General features: G+C 34.2%; 1 protein-coding gene across 1 annotated transcript in view; it reads left to right on the top strand.

Annotated features, from left to right (window-relative positions):
• The window catches only part of PKHD1L1 (PKHD1 like 1), a 153499-nt gene that overhangs the window by 11951 nt on the left and 120386 nt on the right, over positions 1-21162 (top strand). The window contains exons 4-13 of the mRNA XM_027131617.1: positions 232-340; positions 4538-4595; positions 5839-5932; positions 9000-9053; positions 9583-9656; positions 10570-10612; positions 14494-14564; positions 15731-15841; positions 17774-17863; positions 19731-19999. Of these exons, the coding sequence (XP_026987418.1) occupies positions 232-340; positions 4538-4595; positions 5839-5932; positions 9000-9053; positions 9583-9656; positions 10570-10612; positions 14494-14564; positions 15731-15841; positions 17774-17863; positions 19731-19999 (973 nt within the window). The remainder of the gene's footprint in view (positions 1-231; positions 341-4537; positions 4596-5838; positions 5933-8999; positions 9054-9582; positions 9657-10569; positions 10613-14493; positions 14565-15730; positions 15842-17773; positions 17864-19730; positions 20000-21162) is intronic.

Here is a 21162-nt window from a genome sequence, read left to right on the forward strand (position 1 = left end):
CAGTAAGCACCAATGCATTAGTCAGAATAAGCATTAGCCTGAGGTCTATGATGTTAGAATTTGCAGTACAGAGTTCAGGATGGAGATCATCTTTCCATAATATAAAATTGAATTTAATTGTACAACAATTAGAATTTCAGATACTTTTGTTCAAAAATGACATGTACATTAATGCTATACATTAAATAACAGAGTTTTGCATTCCTTATGTGTTCTTCATTTGCTTTCCAGAGCAATGCCAGAAGATTCCTACACTATTAGAGTCAGTGTGGATGGGGTTCCTATTGCAGAAAATAATATCTGCAAAGGTCACATCAACAGCTGGGCCTGCAGCTTCAATGTACGTGGCATCTCCTCTCTAACTTACGTATAATTGATCGTACGCTTTCTTTCTTGTGGAACTGGGTTTTTATTTTTTAATTTTACAGATTGTTATCTATTTCCACATTAAATAATTTACTAGCATGTAGATAAGTTTAATTTCACCCACTGTTAATTATCTTCTATAGTAATGGAAGCTCTTTTATCATTTCGTGTTTACCTTTTTAAGTTAATTTTATTAATGAATTAAACTTGTATACTTCCAAACTATTTTCTTGTTCATACTATTTTTTCTCTTTCTCCATTTCTGCTCTTAGTTTGATTTTCCTTTTTCTGTTTTCATCAGACTCACCTTCATTTTAAATAGAGACATAACTCTTTTCCCTTTCTTTGTACTTTCTAATGCAATGAGATAAGGTGTGACTGCATACAGCCCAGAGCCATTCAAAATTTAGTTACCCTAAATATAGGTGTTCACTATAATAAATTTTCTTCTAAGGACCATCACATATATTTAAAAAAATTGTATTTATGCTTTAAGTTGTCAATTACCAAGTGCTGTAACGTTCCAATGTAAGATGAAATGCTGAGGAAATTAGTTATGACTTCTGTCCTCAAGAAGCGTCTACAGTTCCCAAATATATTGCCAAATATGAATCCCAAATATCTCTGGCTCCCTTCTCTCTCCTTAAATGTGGAGCCATCTTTTGTTTCCTAGAATAAAATGCCAGAATGGCTCCAAAGCAACCTAAATTCAACAAATCTCAAACTGGACTTCTCGTATTCCTCCTTAACCCTACTTTTTGTCTGGTATTTCTCACACATCTCAAGCTAGAAACCTGTTACATCCTTGGTTTCTCCCTTTCCTTCATCTTCAGCCCCAAACCATGATGATCCTACCCTGCAAATTAGCTCTAAAGTTCGTCGTCCCCTTATCTTCTTTCCTGACATGGCCTTGGTTTTGATTCTGGCCTTGTCATTTCTCACCCATTATCGCTGTAGCCTGTTGGTCTCTCTGTCCTTCTTCATTACACTGTTCACATGCAACATTCAAGACCATGCACGTTATTATTCCTTTCCCCTGTTCTAAAGAAGAAACATATTATTTCTAATGTATGTACAAATAATGTTTTATATGATTTATTGTGATATTTATAATAATAGGCTTCTTAATTAGAAATATATTTATAGCTATTTCTGAATAGTTAAAGTTTAACTATCAATATTATCTATTTATTGATAATTCTTACAATGGAAGATGAGAATTTAGCACCTATATTCTTACGTCTATTAACTTGTACCGTGTAACACAACTCGCAAGCTTAGCTTCAAGCAGCAATAATTTATATTGCTTATGTAGCCATGGATCACCTGTGTGGTTCTTCTGCTCTGGGCAGAGCTAGACTGATCTCTGTTGGACTTGCTCGTGTGGCTGTGGTCAGCTGCGCATTAGGTAGGAGGCTTTGCTGCTCTCGGCTAGGTGCTTTCACATTTGGGAGGCCTCAGCTGGAACAGCTGAGCTGATTAGGCTTTGTTCTATATAGTGTCTGTACCCTCCAAAAGTAGCCCAGAGTTATTCATATGATGGAGGCAGGGATCCCTCAGGAGAGCAGAAGTATGCAGGGAGCCTTTAGCCCTAGGCTCAGAAATGTCACGCTCCTTGAACCACATTCTAATGGCTGAAACAAGTTCCAAGGCCAGTCCGTATTCAAGCCTCCATCTCTTGATGGGAAGAGCTGCAAAGACATTGCAGGTGAGGATACAGGGAGAGGAAAATTATAGCCATGTTTGAGATGAAACTGCTACCCCTTCCCACCTCCAACACACACAGATATCCTACCACTCCTTCTCTCAATTAGATTTGCTCCAGTTTTGGTTAGATCAATATTTATAACATGATTATGTCTGTATAAGTAATATTCATAGCTGAAACAAGTACTGTACTGTGACTACATTTCTCTCTCATAGAGTATGTTGTTTTGCTTGGAGTTAATAACTGGGTTTTTATGTGTGTGTAGATATTTGCCTAGTTTTCTGTGTATCAAACTCTGCACCAGAAATATGGCATTTTTTCAATGTATTTAAATCATTAGGTAATTTATCAAATCATCTTTGCCTAAAAGACATCACTCCTGAATTCTTCTGTGCCCCTTCTCCAGTCTGGACAGCCTGTTCTCTAGATGTGCTGCACAGCAGTCAATCATCATGGGGTCTCCCTTCACCAGCTTTCTGGGGACTTCCTGCCTCTCTCCCTCATGTCACTACTTGCTCCCTAAATCTTATGTCTTCCTTTTTCTTGATTTACTACTTCCTCATGTTAGTTGAGCAAAGTGTACTTAGAAAATAAACTCCTTCTACTAATAGGTTAAAATAAAGTCCTTCCAATACTAAAACTTCCATGCTACTCTCACATTTGGTTGACAGTTTAGTTGGGTATAGAACTCTAGTTTGGAATTTTGAAATCATATCTCCATTGTTTCTTGGTCCTGTGTCTTAAACAACCCATGGTGAAGGATCATCGTTTTAAAAATTTCCAGTCTGTTGTGGCTCAATATTATGTAAAATACAATAAAAATGTCACAGCAATGTCCAGTTGTTTCAAACGTCTCTAAGTGCTTACCTTACTTTTTGTTCTTATCAGGACCAATAACTTTTGCACAGTTTTATTGGGTTGTTTAAAACCCTTTACAAAATTGCATACTTGTAGCATCTAATTCTCATACTATTTTCTGATTTTATCTTTAATACTTTTTATCATTATCCTTGACTGCTGTTATTATTCAGGCTAATTATTCTTAATTTTCAGAACCTTCTCCCTCATTTTCTATTTTCTATAAAATAACTTGCTCTGCCATCTTCATTGATTCTTTTCTTTGTAGATGATGTATTAAATTGAAAATCTGTTTCTAATCTAGCTCCTCAAATAATAATAGTAACTAATATGTTGTTTAATATGCACTCTTCAATTATTTTTTGCCACAGATGTAATTTATATGAGTACACTGTGGCTTAGAGAGATTGATTTACACACCACTTGGTAGTTCCTCTGGCTTTTCCCTTAATACCTCTAAAAATGATATTTTGCCCAAAGTCCATTTGACTAGGTATTATATTACTTATTACTTTTACATAGATTCTCCATTAACCATTTCTGAAGTGTGAAAGAATGAGTCTGAAGTCATTCTTAGCCTCAAATTTCAAAAATTTATCTCTTCTTGGAAGTCTGAAAGAAATCTGTCCTTTTACTTTAAGTATCTGGGCATCTTTCTTTTAGGTTATTCCTGAATGAGAATGAGGGGGGGGACAGCTGACATTTAGTGAGAGTCTAATTTGTGTTAGGTTATTTTGCTTATATAATTTTTGTATTCACGTAGAGGCCATCTTTTTCGCCACCAGCAACCTTCCTCCTCCAAAAAACTTCAGTTATTCCTTAAAAATACAGCCCATGTTTCTGTCCTCTTCTGTTTTTCTGAAGTACCCTTGTGTTTGTGCAGATGGACTGTTCTTGATCTATTTCTAGTTTGTTTTTCTCCTACATTATTTGTTTTTAGGTGTAGATGTTGATCTGCTTGTATCCCAGTTATTGAGGAAACTTTGTCTATCAGCTCTGCTTTTTGCCTGTTCAGAATTAATTTTGTTTTTCAAATTTCCCTTTTGTGGTAATTATTTCTCATTTTGTCTTTTAAAAAGAAGTTGGCATATGTTTACTTGAATAATAATAGCCAATGTGTCAGGTGGTGTTCTAAGTATATTTTGTATAACTCTAGAAAATTATCGTTAGCTTAGTTACTAAAGCTTACTCTGATGAACTCTTTCCAAGTTTTGCTTCTATGTTTTTGAAAAATGCTTTGTTATTTTTTCTTTATAATCTTAACCCAAAGTAGGCTTTCTTTAATTTTATTCCACCAAATTCTTAAAAGTCTTTACCAGAGAGCCTTATTACTGTGGTTTGACTTACACTGATAACAAAAGGATGATTGAATTTTAAAATTCCAAGTAGAAACACTTTGAAATGAAAGAGGATTTTTAGGGGGTAAGGAAAAGATTTTGAATAATCGGAGTAATATTCTGAACTTTATTTCTCATATATAAAAGGAATATTTTGGCAGTCATATTATGGATATTGTTCAAACATAAATAATGTAAGAAGCCAAGATATTTCATAAAACTAGGACCAAAATAGAGATGACTGCTTATCAACAATATTATTTTACAGGCAAAAAGTTTCAGAACCCCAACAATAAGGAGCATCACACCTTTATCTGGAACTCCAGGTCTGTTATATGACAGCTGAAATATCTTTTTTGTTTATAATAGTTAATTAATTTTCAGTACATAAACTTATTATGATACCTAAAAATTTATAAATAGCATTTTCTGATTATAAAACAACTAAAAAAATTTTTAATGCTTTTTAATAGCTGCATCTGAATCTATTATAATGTATTGGACTTTCTCTCTATTGAGCATTAGTTTGCTTCCAGTGTTTATTATAATAGCTATAGTTATACCAGTTTATAATTCCAACAGGAATATATGAAAATGCCTTTTTCTATAACCTTAACAATTCTAGGTACTCATTTTATTTCAAGAATTTATGTGAAAAATTCTACTCCTATACCTTCTTCTAGGGCGCTGGCCCTGGCTCCACCCGCTCCAAGCCCAGTGGACACTGGGTGCTGGAAGGCAGGAGGCCTTTTCTCCTTTTCTTTTTTTTTTAAAAAAAGAATTTATGTGAAGAATATAGTTGGGTTTTTTTGGAATATTTCCAGTTCTTTGACTTATGTAATTAATTTTGTATTTATTAACCATTTGTATTTCTTCTTTTTATAAATTATTGGTTCATCTCTCTTTTTAAGGCTAGTCATTTTTTTTCATATTAAGTTGCAAGAATTCTTTACATTTTAAGAATATTAACCATATATACGTCATATAGATGGGAAATATTTTTTGAATTTATTATTTGCTTTTAAAATTTATTAGTGATGTTTCTGTCATTCAGACACTTAATTTTTATTATCTAATCTGTAGATCTTAACCTTTGTTATTTCTCCCTTTATTTTTATGCTGTAGAAGATCCCACCATCCCGATTATACAAATATTATATAAATTTTCACTTATTTTTCAAGAGTTTGTATGGTTTTATTGTTTATATTTAATTTTTATTTCACCTAGAATTTATTTCACTTTTTGGCATAAGGTAGGGATCTTATTTACATTTTTTTCAAATAAATCACCCATGACCCAAGCAATATTTATTGAATAATTCATCCTATCTTCCACGAAACACCTCTTTAAGCTATAAATACTTATAGGTATCTCTTTAATACTATAATTATTTGTTCATGGTTTATTGTAGTAGAACTTTCAGAACAATGCTAAACAATAGTAGTGAACACAAGATGTAAGCGTCTGGATGCTTGTTTTATTGGGAAAACCTCTGAAATTTTCATATTAAGTGTATGGGTATATGGATGATAATCTTACACAGAGCTTTTTCTTTGTTTTGTTTTTAGGTACACTAATAACAATCCAAGGCAGAATCTTCACTGATGTCTATGGAAGTAATATAGCACTAAGCTCAAATGGGAAAAATGTTAGGATTTTAAGGTAAGTTTTCGATGTGGAAATGTATTCTTATAATTCATAAATGAGATATGATATCCCATGAATAATGGGTCCAATGATATTAAAAACCACTACAATGTGATGGGATTAACGAGTGGTTTTCAGCCATATTAGAGGAAGAAAAATAGACTGTTGCCATGATTCATTGACAAAGAAGCAATGGCCAGTATACCTTTCTCTTTTAGTATGACATAATTGCTTATTTTTCTATCATGGATTTTATTTATAGAAGGTACGTGGAAGCAAGTCCAATAGTAATTAAGCTAAAGTCACAGAACTTCATCACTGGAGAATTTTGTTATTTAATCTAACTGCCTCATTTTGTACATATTAAACAGAAACCTCGGAAGCCTGGAAGTCCATCACTTAGTCAAGGTCAGGAGGAGAACACAAGTCTCCTAACAGGCAATTTGGCACTTTTTCTACTGCATGTCATGTATGGGACAGTGCTGAAACTAAAAACTGTCAATAGTTTATTAACAGGCTAGGATGTGAATCCTGGTTCCTCCACATACTAACTGTGGACCAGATGGTAATATTGGCTGGTTACCTAACATCAAAAAATACTAGTTTCCACCTTTTGGGTAGGAAACTAGCACTGCCACTAGAGTTATCTTCCTCTAGCATAGGTGGGGTTATCTCAGTCCTGCCTTGAAAGACTGAAAGTCCTGTTCACTTCCTACAGAATCAGTATCATAGCTTTCAAGATGCTTCATGCTTACTGAATACATATGTAAAATGAATAAATGGATAAATAATAACTCAGACAGCACATATACACATACATATGCATATATAATTTTGTAAAACATGCAATTTGAAAGGTTTTACTAAATGAAATAAAGATAATTTATCTGGCATTCTGTGGAGTAGAACTCTCAGTTAAATCACATTTGTATGAATCTATAATATTCTAGAAATATTCATGTTGATCTTATAATAAAAGAACTACTAAAATAGAGAAACAAATATTTAACTTTTCATATGGACAGTTTAGTATAACTAAAGATTTTGTGTATTTCCATATAGTTGAGTGTTATGAATGTCTTTTTTAAAAATTGAAGTATAGTTGATTTATAATGTGTTAATTTCTGCTATACAGCAAAGTGACTCAGTTATACATATATATACATTCTTTTTTTATATTCTTTTCATTATGGTTTATCCCAGGACATTGAACATAGTTCCCTGTTACACAGTAGGACCTTGTTGTTCATCCATTCTATATGTAGTAGTTTGCATCTACTAACCCCAAACTCCCAGTCCATCCCTTCCCCACACCCCCTAGTGTTATGAATGTCTTATATTCCAATTCTTAATTTGGGTTCTCTAAGTCATCCTTTCCCTAATGATGGCAGAAAATAGAAAGTTTAACTTTCAAAGTGATTCCTTTTCTTTCTCCACTGTAGTTGAAATTTACTTCTGTTTAATACAAAGGAATGGATAAAAATTATTTCATGAAATCACAGCATCACAGTCAGAAGAGACCTCAGAGGACAGGCTACCCAGCCCCTATACTCTGGTAACCCTGAGATACTATATATAAAAAGAAAAAAATTCACACACCTATTAATAGGAGGGACAAAGGTTTTAGAGCTGCATTTATCTCATTTCTGCCACATTCATTGTGACACTGGGGCCCTCAAGGCATTTCACTGTGCCTGAATTCTGTTACTAGGAAACAATGGGCCGAGTCCTGGGCAGGACGTCAGGAGACCCAAGTGCTCAAGCTGCTTTTGCTTCTCACAAGTCTTGTCAATTGGGCCAAATCTCCAAATTCAGACCGGGTGCAAATGATAGAGGACATACAAATGACTGAAGGACCTAGTGCCTACTAAGGCACTTTTGGTCTAAAAGATTAGATGAGAAAAAAAGTTAAATCTATGTATTTAAGGCCAAATAGGTTAGTATTACCATAGAAAGGCAAACCCAGACCACTTTGGGAATTACGGGGTGCGGTTAAGAGCACACATTGGAGTAGGACTGTCTGGGTTTGAATTCCTGCTCTGTCCCTTACTGGCTGCAGGCTTGGGCAAACTACTTAACCTCCCTGCCTCAGTCTCTTCGTCTGTGCAATGGAAGGGTAATAGTTACTAACCCATAAGGTAGTTGCAAGGACTAAATGTGGTAAGTGCCTGTAAATGTTTGCTGCTAAATGTATTATTTAGTTGCAGTGAGGCAAGAAGTTAGAAAGAGAATATGAATTCATAAATCTCTAAAATGGTTACAGTAATTCAGTTTACTTCTTTACAACCTAATGTAATGATCAAATGAAAGAATTTGTGTGTATATTAAAAAGTTCAAAGTTCTCTGCAAATAGAAGTCCCTATTTTTTATAGTTGAGGTTTGTATCTGGCCTTGTTTTGAGTATGGGATTTGCTGTCCCAGAAGCTGGGGGTTTGTTCTGATGGTGCAAAGAATGTGATAGCAGTCAGTTACCTGCAAGCCTCCGATCTCCTTGGGTTCTATCAGCCTTAAAGCAATGGGTCGACCTAGTCAGCTGGGGAAACGTGAAGGCAGATTTTCCTCTCAGCTTCTAATCCTTTGCAGCTTCTTGTTCCCATTTCATTGACACTGATGCTGTTAGACATCCTCTTCATCCAGTTACTTTGTGGGACCTCTGCTGTGGGCCTTGTTTAATTCTTATAGTATGAAACTTAACTAGAAAATTATATTTTGTATTTGAATTAATTGAACTTCAGGTGGAAGAGTCCCCATTATCTACATTTTCTATTCCCATAGTATTCATCACTTTCTAACACACCAAATATGTTATCATTATCATGTTTATTGTCATTCTCCCCAAGTTAGAATGTCAGTCCTGTAAGGGCAGGGATCTTTGTTCTGTTCACTGATGTGTTCCAGTACCTAGAGCAAAAACTGTAGCATAATAAGTGGTCAATAGATGTTTGTTGAGTGAATGAATGATGGATAATAATAAGTGATTGGGAAAAAATATATAAGGTAGCAGTAAACTTGGTGGGAGGAGAGCATTTTGAAATAATGTATTAAACACAATTTGATCATTTCCAATAAAATATTTATACAGAGTTTATATTGGAGGAATGCCCTGTGAACTTCTCATACCACAATCTGATAATTTGTAAGTAATTCAAATAATTTTCTTTAGAAAAATAAATAGTAGATACAAACATACTAGATTTAAATAGTAATTTCTAGCAATATTGCATAGCTGAATGCTTTATAACAGTATAGATTGTAATATTTTTATAATAAATTATCAATCATTTATATAGTTAGATGTAACCTGATATCTACTATCTCCTGTATAGTATTATATGAACTGCTTTTAGATTATTTTGAGAAAGATGTTTTGAGAAATACCTTTATCAAATAATTGTTTCACTTGGTAATGTTTTAAATTCTTTGAAAGGAATATCAATGGGGATAACCAAATTAATTACAAAATATTTAATTTTCAAATGAAGTTTTATTCAAATAACTTCAACCAAGACTGGGAAGTATTTTCATTTTACAAAAATTTTTGTTGTAGCAACAGTTTCTATCCTGATATATATTCTGAAATTCATAAGATGTTTTTAAGGGAAACACAATATTTTAAAACTTTAGTGTCAATATAAACTTTGAAATTAACATATATATTTTATTAGGTATGGTCTAAAACTAGATCACCCAAATGGAGACATGGGTTCTATGATTTGTAAGACGACGGGAACTTACATTGGTAAGTGTCAGTCGTCATTCTTCATTGTTCTCAGAAATGCCTATTTCCTTGTTTTGTATTCTCTTAGACCTCTCCTGTGGCCTCATCCCTTTTTTTTTAAATTAGCATTTCCTCTTTACCTTGGCTTCTTTTCAGTGTCATGTAAGCATGTATGAATTACCTTTTTCTAAGGTTGACATTGAAGTAAGCTTCTTCAAGTTTCTTTTTTCTTTTCTTCTGTCATCCAGATGATTCCATTACTAATTTACCTGTAGCTTTACTTTTACTCTGTTTTTTTCTCCTTGCTCTATGTACTTCAGACTCATAAACCTTTTAGTTATTGAATGAGCTTTATTCCTTCTGTCTCAGGACCTTTGCAAACTTCCCATCCTGAGAGTTTCAGATAAAATGTCATGTCTTCAAAAAACCCTGATCCCCAGCCTTACATTCTCAAAGTTCGTTCTCCTTCTGATTGATAGCTTTATCACAGTTTTTAGTTCTCTGTGTCATTGCTTTTGACTGACTGTATCCTCCACTTGGCAGTGTGCTCTTTGAGAAGAGCAAACTGTGTGCTCACCCTGCATCTCTCAACCCGTAGCTGAGTGTCTGACTCAATTAAATAGCTGTTAAATGAATGAAAGAAAATTGAGGGCAATATGGTTACATATATATTCTTTTCTTCTCCTTCATTCATTATTATATTTTGTCAGGTTTTCCTGGTTATAACCTTGAGATATATTATTTTGTATATCTTAAAGTACTAGGTACTTTAAGATATTTCAGTTTTCATTTCTTTGAGGATTAGTAGACGGTTGCATAATTACAGTGTTAATTTTATATTTCTTTTCTTTGTTTTAAATCAGCTTTATAATACAGAGTTATTGTTCTCCTGTGATTGAGAATTTAATTGATTGCGTATATTAATTAATTCCAGGTCATCACAATGTCAGCTTCATCTTGGATAGTGATTATGGAAGGTAGGTCATTTTGTAAATTATAATTTTCATAATTAATTCAACTGGGTAAATAAAATAAAAGTGTACATTTACTTTGTGCTATATAGATCCCTAGATTAAAAAATTAATCACTTTCTTCCCCCAAATTAACATTTAAGGGATCTGTAACTCCTGTTCACTCATAATTTGTGCCTCAGACATGGCCTTCCAATTGTTGGGAAATCTAGCATTACCTAAAACAATAACTAAAAAAAATCTTTGATTGTGATGTTATAAAGTGTTATTTTATGTTTTGTCATCCTTCTTATTTAATTAAAATTGTTTTGATAGCTAAGTAATTAAATTTTGATTTGAACTAATGTAAGAATAAATAAAACCTCATGGTTAATATTACCTGATAATGGTTTTCTCTTAAAGTGTCAGGACAAATGGAGTTTTGAAAGATGGTAGTTATAGCTTTTAATTGTTCATTTTAACACCAATGTTAATAACTTATATTTATGATTTTTAGTAAAACTAGAACTTATTTCCAGATATCCTAATTTCAGTCAGAAAGACCATCACACGCTTACAGAAATATCAGAATATGCAAGTCTCAACACATGTTGCAAATGTCATATTATAGATAATAATAATGAACATTTAGTAGCAGGCATGGTGTTAGGCACTTTACATATATTATCTAGTTTAATACTCCCAAAGAACCTATAAATTGAATGTTATCATCCACCCCATATTGCACACTGGGAAAATGAGGCTTAGGAACATTAAATAATTTGCCCAAGGATATTCAGCTGGTAGGAAGCAGAGCTAGAATGTGAACCCATGCAGTCTGACTCCAGGGCCTAAGCCTTTTATTCCAGTGCTCTGCCATGACTGATGGAGGGTTTCAGTCACAGAACCACATCTCATCAGTATTTAACATCCTGACTCAGGATTCTCTAACATGGTGGGATCACCCCACTCCTGGAGTATTTGCAAATGTGGGGGGGTGGCATTTGTTGGCAGTCCCACTAACTATAGCATGCTAATGGCCTTTTATGGGCAGGACCATGATGTGCCAAACCTAAATGAATTGTTCTTCCCAAAATGTCATAGCATCTTCCACTGGGAAAATGAGCTGGTTGATAGAAATCCAAGTAAGTCACAGGATTTAGCCATCCAGTCCTAATATGTCAGTAGTAGACCAATGATAAAATAGGTCTATTGATTTCTTTTTTGTCTCTGAAGAGAGACTCAGTGCTTAGAAATTTGGAAAGAGTGGCAATATTGTAATCAGAGTAGATGTTATTCCTGTTCATTGTTTACAGACTGCAAGAGAAGGGTGAGATTTGGTCCCTGCATGTATGGAAATGCAGCTGAGTCGGTGAAACCAAATCCATTATCACTGTATTTAGGCATGAGCTAGTTCTAGACACCTAGAGGCAATATGTTTATTACCAAGCTATAAACCTGGGCTGGACACTGTTTTTTTTAAATTGTGGGTCCCCAAAGCACAGGGACTGTATTTTCTTTTTAAAAAAATTTTTAACAGTTTTTTGGGCTGTGCCACGCAGCTTGCAGGATCTTAATTCCACGACCAGGGATTGACCACAGGCCCTGGCAGTGAAAGCACCAAGTCCTAACCACTGGACCGCCAGAGAATTCCCACTGGACACTTCATTATAGAATAATATATACTGCTCTAAAACCGTGAAGGATATTATAATTCAAGATAAGCCAGAGTGGATGATATGTAAACGGTGCTAAGATTTACCTTTATGATTTACAGGGGGCAAATGACACAGTCCCATGACTTAACTGTGATTTGCTGCAAGGACATGGCTTACTTACATATAATTTGATAAGATTAGACAATAGGATTTTATTGAAAATACTAGAAAAATATGTCAGAAGCAACAATTACTCAGTTTTAAATTATTTCATGAACTATATATGGTTCTTTTATGCTCTCAATGTGTGACTTCTTAGTCCTGAGTCTGTATGAAAGGTACTAATTGCCAAATCCATCATATGTCTCTCAGAGAAATAATTACCCAAAAATAGAACATTTGAGTGATCAAGCTTGAATGTGATTAATAAGTATACATAAGTCAATATGTGGCATTAACATGCCCCCAATTTTCAATTTTAAAAAGTCAGAAAATTTGCACATATATAGGCAAAAATATTGCATAAAATTGTTAATTCTGTGATCTTGACTTATAATCATTTTTTTCCTTTTTAAGCCAATGGATTTCCTTTTGTATTAGTGTCTCAGAATTTAAGAAATTGTGTTTCTATATAAAACAATCTTATGAATTTAAGATAACTGTTAAAAATATGACATTTACTACTTAAGAGCCTAGTTTTAAGATTACATGGCGTTTAAAAACATTGTCATTTTATGAGTTATAAAATCCATATTTTACAAATTTCAGGAGTATTCCTGAATATCAGATGAACCAATTAGATAGTATTGTGGCACCCATTCTGTATTTCTTTTTTTTTTGAAGTTTAGTTGATTTACAATGTTGTATGCATTCTGTATTTCTTTTAATAACCAACCTTCTCTCTTCTATTACCCCAAGTTCAAACAACAGCTGTTCCAAACTGATAAGGTTTAGATGAGGCTCGCTTAATTGAGAAATGCCTAGTCATTATCAGTGAATTCGTGAAAATCACCTCAGTGTCATACCAAATAAATTACATTCAAATTTTATTTCAGGAGGCAATTTTCCCACCAACTTAAAAAGCAGAGTTAATTTTTCAGATGCAGGATCTGACCCCCGACAACATTGTCGGAACTGGCATCATTTCAGATCTTTGAGAAATCAGCTGAAAAGCTTATAACATAAAAATATAAAATCTAGTGTGAACTTCTTAAATAACTAATTTAGCATAAAATATTTTCAGGGACTCTTTAGCTTTGCAAATGCAAATTATAATGCCTGTGTTAGACTTATAGGGAGTTAACTCTTGGTCTCCACCACAAGATTTGCATTATCCTTTTAGATTCCAGTTCATTGTGTTATAATTAGGGTGAATGGGTTTAGGTCTTAATATTAGAATTTCTTAACTTTTCTAATTATGAATTTAATTGAGGTAATTAAGAGAACAGCATTTAATTTTAGGATCAGATTCCTTCCTTTCCTAATCCTCTAGACTATGGAAGTGCAAGTATGTATCTGTCAAAAATATGAATAGGTTCTGTGTTTATTAAGGGTGACTTAACTCTGGTGGACTGTTGTGAACTTGCTGTCATCCATTTGTATTCTCATGTAAGTTAGTGGCAAGAGAGGAGAACTGTGTAGTATAGTACCCAGGGCTCTGGACTCAAACTGCCTGAGCTCAAATTCTATTTCTGCTACTTACTGTCTTTGTGATCTTGACTAAGATAAAAATTCTCTGAGTTTTACCTACTTCATGGAATATGAAATTGAAAATTTAATAGCGTAATAAATTAAAAGCTTAAAAAATCTTAGCTTAAAAGCTTAAAAATCTTAGCATACCTGATAAGTGTTCAATAATGTTAGTTATTCTGACAGGAAATGGGTTATAAGAGCATAGAGCACTCTGGGGTGGTCATCAGTAGAGCCCAGCTTTTATGAAGGGCAGTCCTCCTGTCTGTTTATTTTTTATGTTAATATAAATTCTTACTTTATTGAAGTATAATTTGCATATAATAAAATGTACATATTTTAAGTGTGCAGTTCAGTGAGTTCTGACAAATATATCTTCATGTATTTGTGTAATCAATAACTAAATCAGGATGTAGAACAATTTTATCCTCCTGAAAAGTTCTTTCCTGCTCCTTTGTAAATTATATGATTTCTATCACTAAAGTAAAAAAAAAAAAAAAGAAACAGTTTCCTAAAATAAAGGTCATTTTTAAAGCAAGAATTTTTACTTTTTTTAAACAGGAGTTTACCACAAAAAATGGCATATTTTGTTTCTTCTCTCAATAAAATTTCAATGTTTCAAACGTATGCAGGTATGTGACCTTTCTGTGTGTGGGGTGGGGGGCGGGAGAAGAGATATTTCATCAAATCAAATACAACAGTGACTGTAAAGTGTACTATATTATGTTACGTAATTCTAAGAAAGGAAACACACCTAAGATGAGGAGTGAAATAGGAAGTCCTGACATTAAGCTACGATCCCGAAAACTACATTTCTGGTGTAAGGTTGATTGAGAAATACACTTATCACTCTAAAAGAGACAGCGGGGAAACTTGTGCATCTCAACTTGGGCTGTTGATCAAGGGAGGAAAAAAAATCTCTGCTGTCAATTGAAACCACAAACCAGCACTCTCTGAGATTTATGCTGTCAGTGTGGTCCAAAAGAATCCTCAAGCAGATCATAATTTATTTTAATTTAATGAGGTCTAAGGTTGGTAGTGCCCCTAGGCGAGTGTCAGAAGCAAACACAAACCCTTCTGGAAGAATTGTACTTCCTTCCAGGTCTGGGATGATTCAGATTTCAAAGATGTTCAAATGTGAAAAAAATGTATGTCTTGGAATCAATCAAATATCATCTGTCCTGGCTTTTTCTAGAAACTTATTTAATGTGAAACTCCTATGTAAAAATACATAGAACTTTGATAGATTGAACTAATAAGGATAAATTTTAATAAGAATCTACCATATGTTATGCACTGGGCTATTTTACCAATATACCTAAGACTTTTATATATAAAGCCACAAGAATTCCAATCATAGTTAATATATTAGTATATGAAAAAAATATAAGATGTTGGCCCATAAATATAAGGAAGTTTCATTCTTCAAGAGCATAGAGAAGAGGCTGTTCTCTTTGCCTTCCTGTTTTCTTTTGGAACCAAACATCTATGCTCAGCCCAGGTTTTCCTTGTTCTCTGGATCCTTCTGTTACCAGTGTCTCTTTAGTACTAGTTACCACTAACGCCTGGTCCCCAGAAGATGTAGGTCTCTGTGAAAGCCATGTTTATAGTCCTCTTTGCAGGATTGCATCAGAGACAAAATAATGAAACACCTGATACTTTCATTTGGTAATCCAGTACCTTCACTGTGTTATGTACTATGGCTAGGCAATTTGGAAAATTGGTAAAAATCAAACATTTGTGTTTATGTGTAATATTCATGACATTGTATTTCTTGTCCTTCCCCTCCCCCTCCCAGAGGTCACTAAGGTTTCACCTTCACAAGGAAGCATTCAAGGCGGCACCATGCTAACAATAAGTGGACGGTTCTTTGATGAGACAGATTTCCCAGTCCGAGTTTTTGTTGGAGGTAATTTTCATGATTTTTAATAAAAGAACCAATCCTTCCTTTTCTTTAATAACATCTAAGAAGAATAACAGTCTTTTCTTAATTAATGCTTAATTTAAAAGCTGTGTATTTTCAGATGGGCATTTGGTTCTGGGGCTTGATGCTTTTCCCACTGCAATTCTCCAGTGAGGACCACTCCTTGCAGCCTTTATATGACCAAGATTTGGGCTTTGAGGTCAGCACCGAAGGGCACTGCATGGCAGCATCATGGCTGCCATCAACAAATTCCTCACCACACTTAGCGACACACGTACCCTCTATTTAATAGACTTTTAAATTACCTTTTTGAACTGTTATTATTTCTTAAAGGGTTAGGTAATTATGGGAAATTTAAAGTGGTATTTAGGGATACTCTCCTCATCCCCTTGTCATATATGGTGCCTTATCTGGACATCAGTAATTATAGATGATATTGGCCTTAGAAAGAGCATCAATTAATGTGTTATATGTTCACAGCTGCACATCAGGTTTGATTCTCTGGTTATGCATCACTTTTATATGTCTGGTCCAGATCTGTTCAGAGGTAGGGTGCTAGGCAGCTCAAATAGGAAGTTGGGGATGAATGTAACAGTGGGGGTCTTCCCACTCAGTTATAATGACCTTACCTACCTTGACGTGCAGGGGACAGGATGTCTGCCCATGCACCTGGCATGTAATTTTTCTGATAGAGCCTGCTGCTTAGGTACTTTCTGCTTTTAAGGAACATGCTAATGAGCCAGCCAAGATGTGATTTCAAGAAAAGAAATTCATAGAAAGCAACCTCGTGTAACATTCATATAATGTCTTTCCTATCCCAATGAATCCTTGCTGGCCACCTGCATAGGCCAAAAGATTTTAAACTTTCATATAATATGTTATTCTGATCAGATACTATATTTTAAATATTAGAAGCAGGGACATAAAATATTTTTAATATATATAATATGTTTTACGATCTGATATTATGATACAGCTGATATGCAAAGATAACATGTTAAATTTTTTTATATTTCATTGCCATTAATGTTACAGCCAGATTTGAGATTTTGAATCCTCAATAATTTCTTGAAAATAATGATCAGTTTTTGTATCTTTGCTCCAAACAAAATGGGTTCAGTTAGTTTAATATACTGTTAAAATGTACTGTTTTCTAGTTCAATGATCTTGCATTCACAAAGCATTCAAAATAGTGAAAGGTTGTGTTGAAGTATCCATTTTCCAGGCCACCAAACAAAATGTGGCAAAGATACTTTCCTCCATTTCCCTTGCTTCACTGTTCATGGGTTATTTCCGTTTCAGTAAATAGATAATGAGGCCTGACCTTACATGAGGCACTGTGAGGAGTACATGGGGGTCTAAAACGTACACTCTTACTGAAGTCTAATTGTGCTTATGTGTAACAACTGTTATTTAGAATCTTGTCTGTTTTGGTTTCCATCTGTCTGTGGAAATACCACTTACAAGTTATTATTCCTTTTGTTTTCATTTGAAAAAGTTGGACAAAACCACCATTAACCTAAGAGGACCGGGATCATCTACTTTTGTCAATTCTGAACATCATTGATTTATTCAGAAACTTTCTCCAAGGAACAAAACATAAGGCTTTGCTTTGGACCCAGATAAAATATTTCACAGTGACATCATTTTATCAAATTTCGTATTTTGTTTCTCTGAAATTATGAAATATTCTAACTCAGACTTGTGAGATTTTGCCAGCAAAATGTAGCCTGTGGAAGTATGACAATTGATGAATGCTAAAGCTTTCATGGAGAATATGTAAAAGAAATTAAGACCCTTCAACTTTGCCTCTTGCTTTTGTAACTTAGCTTTAATTGAAAAAGCACTCCAAGATAGACTGATGTGATTTTCATTCTGAAGCTCTGTAGTAACAGTTCTGCCCTTGCTTCTCTGTAGGTCAAGCCTGTGATATTTTGAATGTCACAGAAAACAGCATATGTTGCAAGACACCCCCTAAACCTGATATTCTTAGGACTGTATATCCAGGTAAGTCAACAAAAGGGAGAAGGACCATTTCTGTATTTGTGTAAGAGGAATATTATTGACAGATATCTTTAGTGTCTTAGTCCGTTTAGGCTGTTATAACAGAATACCATAGACTGGGTAGCTTATAAACAACATTGATTTCTCACAGTTCTGGAGGATAGGAGTCAAAGGTCAGAGCACTGGCAGATTGGGGATCTGGTGAGGACCTGCTTTCTCACAGATGAGGCCTTCTCAGGGCTAGGGAGAAGAGACCTCTGTGGGCTCTCTTTCATAAGGGCACTTATCCTATTCATTAGGCCCTACCTCCTAATACCATCACATTGGGCATTAGGTTTCAACATCTGAGTTTTGAGGGGACCCAAACATTGAGCCCGTAACATAGTAACAAAAAATATTATTTGAATTTTTTAGAATTTGTAGTGAGAATTATAATAAATTTCTTTCTAGTTTTTATCTTTATACTTTCTGGATTAGGAAATTTTTCTATTAATATAGCTGCATCAAGGCTGCACCAGTGGAGGTAAACCTGGCCTAAATTACTCAGATACCCTATGAAAACTCTATTGATAGAGTATAAGGGTGCCTTTATTTCAGATCAAATGATTATTACTAAATTTTGGTACAGGCTACATGGAAAATTTTAAAATGCTTTATTCCTGGTTAAAAAATAAACGTCAGAGGTTAAATCCTTATTTGTCTAGAATGATTTAGGCATGGTCACAGGGATGAGAGAAACGGAACACAAAATTCTTTTCAGATTTTCACCTGTGACCAGTTAAAGTGCACCTGATGGCCTTGATATCTGCAACTAGACCACCGTGATGCTGTGCATGTGTGTGCATGGATTCTGTATCTCATCCTGTGCACTCAGTGAAATCAGTTTATAATTGTGTCATTGATTGGTATTTGAAGCCAAGTAAATTCATTTTATTAACCTCTTAAATGTCCTTGTTTTGAACAATATTTAAAAATTGACCGGTTTAAGAGGAGAATTTTGATATTTATAATTGATTACTTTAAAGAAAGTTGTATATACCAGAGCATGCTGCTGCTATGAAAGGTTGAAGTGCTCAAGCTTTTCTCTCACCAGACTCAGGGGAAGAGTAGTACCCATTATTTTCCAGATTCAGGCACTCCAGACAAGCCTAAGGCTGCTGAACCAAGGCCTGAGCCTGACTGTTGTTGTATTTTAAGGAAGAAAAATAAAAAGTGAGACGGCTCATTATGATTAGGAAAAAATTACACTGGCAAGTGTAAGTTCACTTTAATGAGAATGTTCTCTCTCTGATTCTGTCCAAGAAGGAGGAGAAACCCTAGAGCCAAAGTAATGTTAAAAAGAAGAAAAACAAATACTGACAGAAATGTTAAGGCCAATAGTGTCTGTTCTTTGAGCCATTAATTGAGTAACTTTTATTAGAGAGAATAATCAAGGTGAAGATTTTGTAATCAAATGGTCTGAATCTTGAAGTTTTGAGTCTTGACTATACAAAGCAACATGAGTCATATCAAAAATCATAATTATTATATTATTACTATCTTATGTAAAGCATTCACTAAGTACCAGGTATTTTACATATGTATGATATCTAATCCCCATAGTAGCCTTGTCAATCATAGTATTACTCTCATTTTACATGTGTAGAATCTGAGGGACAGATATGTGAAACAATAAATTGCAGACTGTCGTAACAGCAGTCTGTCCTCTGGGTACAGATACACGTAGAGATATGCGTAATTGTTTTGTTTACACACATGCTGTAAAAATGTGAATAGAAATAGAATACCTATAATCACCACCCAAGTAAAAGACATTGAGATACTGCATGAAAATTCTGATGAAAGCCTTCTTTTATTTTGTTATGTTCAGGTGGGAGAGGCCTAAAGCTTGAGGTATGGAATAGTAGCCGTCCAGTACATCTTGAAGAGATACTCGAATACGATGAAAAAACTCCAGGGTACATGGGTACCAGTTGGGTAGATTCAGCTTCCTATCTTTGGCCTATGGGACAAGATACATTTGTTGCACGCTTCAGTGGATTTTTGGTGGCTCCAGATTCTGATGTTTATAGATTCTACATCAAAGGTGATGACCGTTATGCTATCTATTTCAGCCAGACTGGACTTCCTGAAGATAAGGTAGGGAAGCCACAGAACACTACTTGATATTATCGAAACACTATGATAACCTTTATACATATCCCATTTATTCTACACCAAAACCAGTGAATATGTTAACGAATTTATGTGGTGCGTTCTTGGCTATTTTAACACATGTGGTATGAACCATAAAGTTGTTAGAAAACCCATTGTCTAAAAGGAAATGCTTTACCATACCTAAGTTTTCTCTAACCAAAAAAGAAAACACATATGTTTCCTTTAAAATTGAAGATTATTTTTATTATGAAAGAATTATGGTCACACATAGGAAATTTGGAGAAGAGTACAAGTATTTCACTATCCTGCTAGATCTGTTTCACTATTACTTGGTCATGAGATTAAAGTCTATTATCTCCTTTTGTCTGTATTTTGTTTCTTACATAAATAGGATCATACATCCAATTTTATAGTCATTTTTGTCATGTATTAGTATTTTCACATATTATTAAATAATTTATATAACACCATTTTTGATGACTGAATAGTATGCTATTGCATGACTTTACTACCTTTCCCCATACTGATAAGTTTTTAACTTAATTCTGATTTTTTATGACCACAAATCATACTCGATTGAACATTTGTGTTCATTAAATTATTCTGTATTTTATGTTATTTCTTTAGGACAGTTTCACAAATGTGAAACTAATGAATCAAATCATAAGAACATTTTATGAATCACTATATATATGGCAAGGTTGTCTCCCAAACTGGATGAACAAGCTTAAATTCCTGCCTATAACACATGAATTCCAATTTTACCATAGCTTTTCAGCATGTTTCCTTTAAAGACAGTATAGTCATTTCTAATGGGAAGCCCAAAGTCTTCTCTTTCTAGTGTGCAGACCCAATTAGTAATCTTTGGCATCTTTCAGACCTCCTTTTAATGATCTCATTTGGGTTAAGTCCCTCAAAGTTCTCAGCAGAACAAAAGAATATTTTATTTAACAATAACAACCTCCTCCCTGTATGGATCTTTAAATTTCCTATTTGCAGTTCTAATTGTGGAAAAGCTATGTTCTGTGTGTGTTCATGGAATAGTGGAGTTGATGTTAGTTAAGGGTGGAAGGGGTGACGTGAGCTTTGATAATTTTTTAAAATCCATTTCATCATGAAAAACAGATATTAGAAGAAAAATGTGA

This window comes from Aethalodelphis obliquidens, unplaced genomic scaffold (assembly GCF_003676395.1).
Source record: "Aethalodelphis obliquidens isolate GAN/ISIS:26980383/991018 unplaced genomic scaffold, ASM367639v1 scaffold39, whole genome shotgun sequence".
Lineage (NCBI taxonomy): Eukaryota > Metazoa > Chordata > Mammalia > Artiodactyla > Delphinidae > Aethalodelphis > Aethalodelphis obliquidens.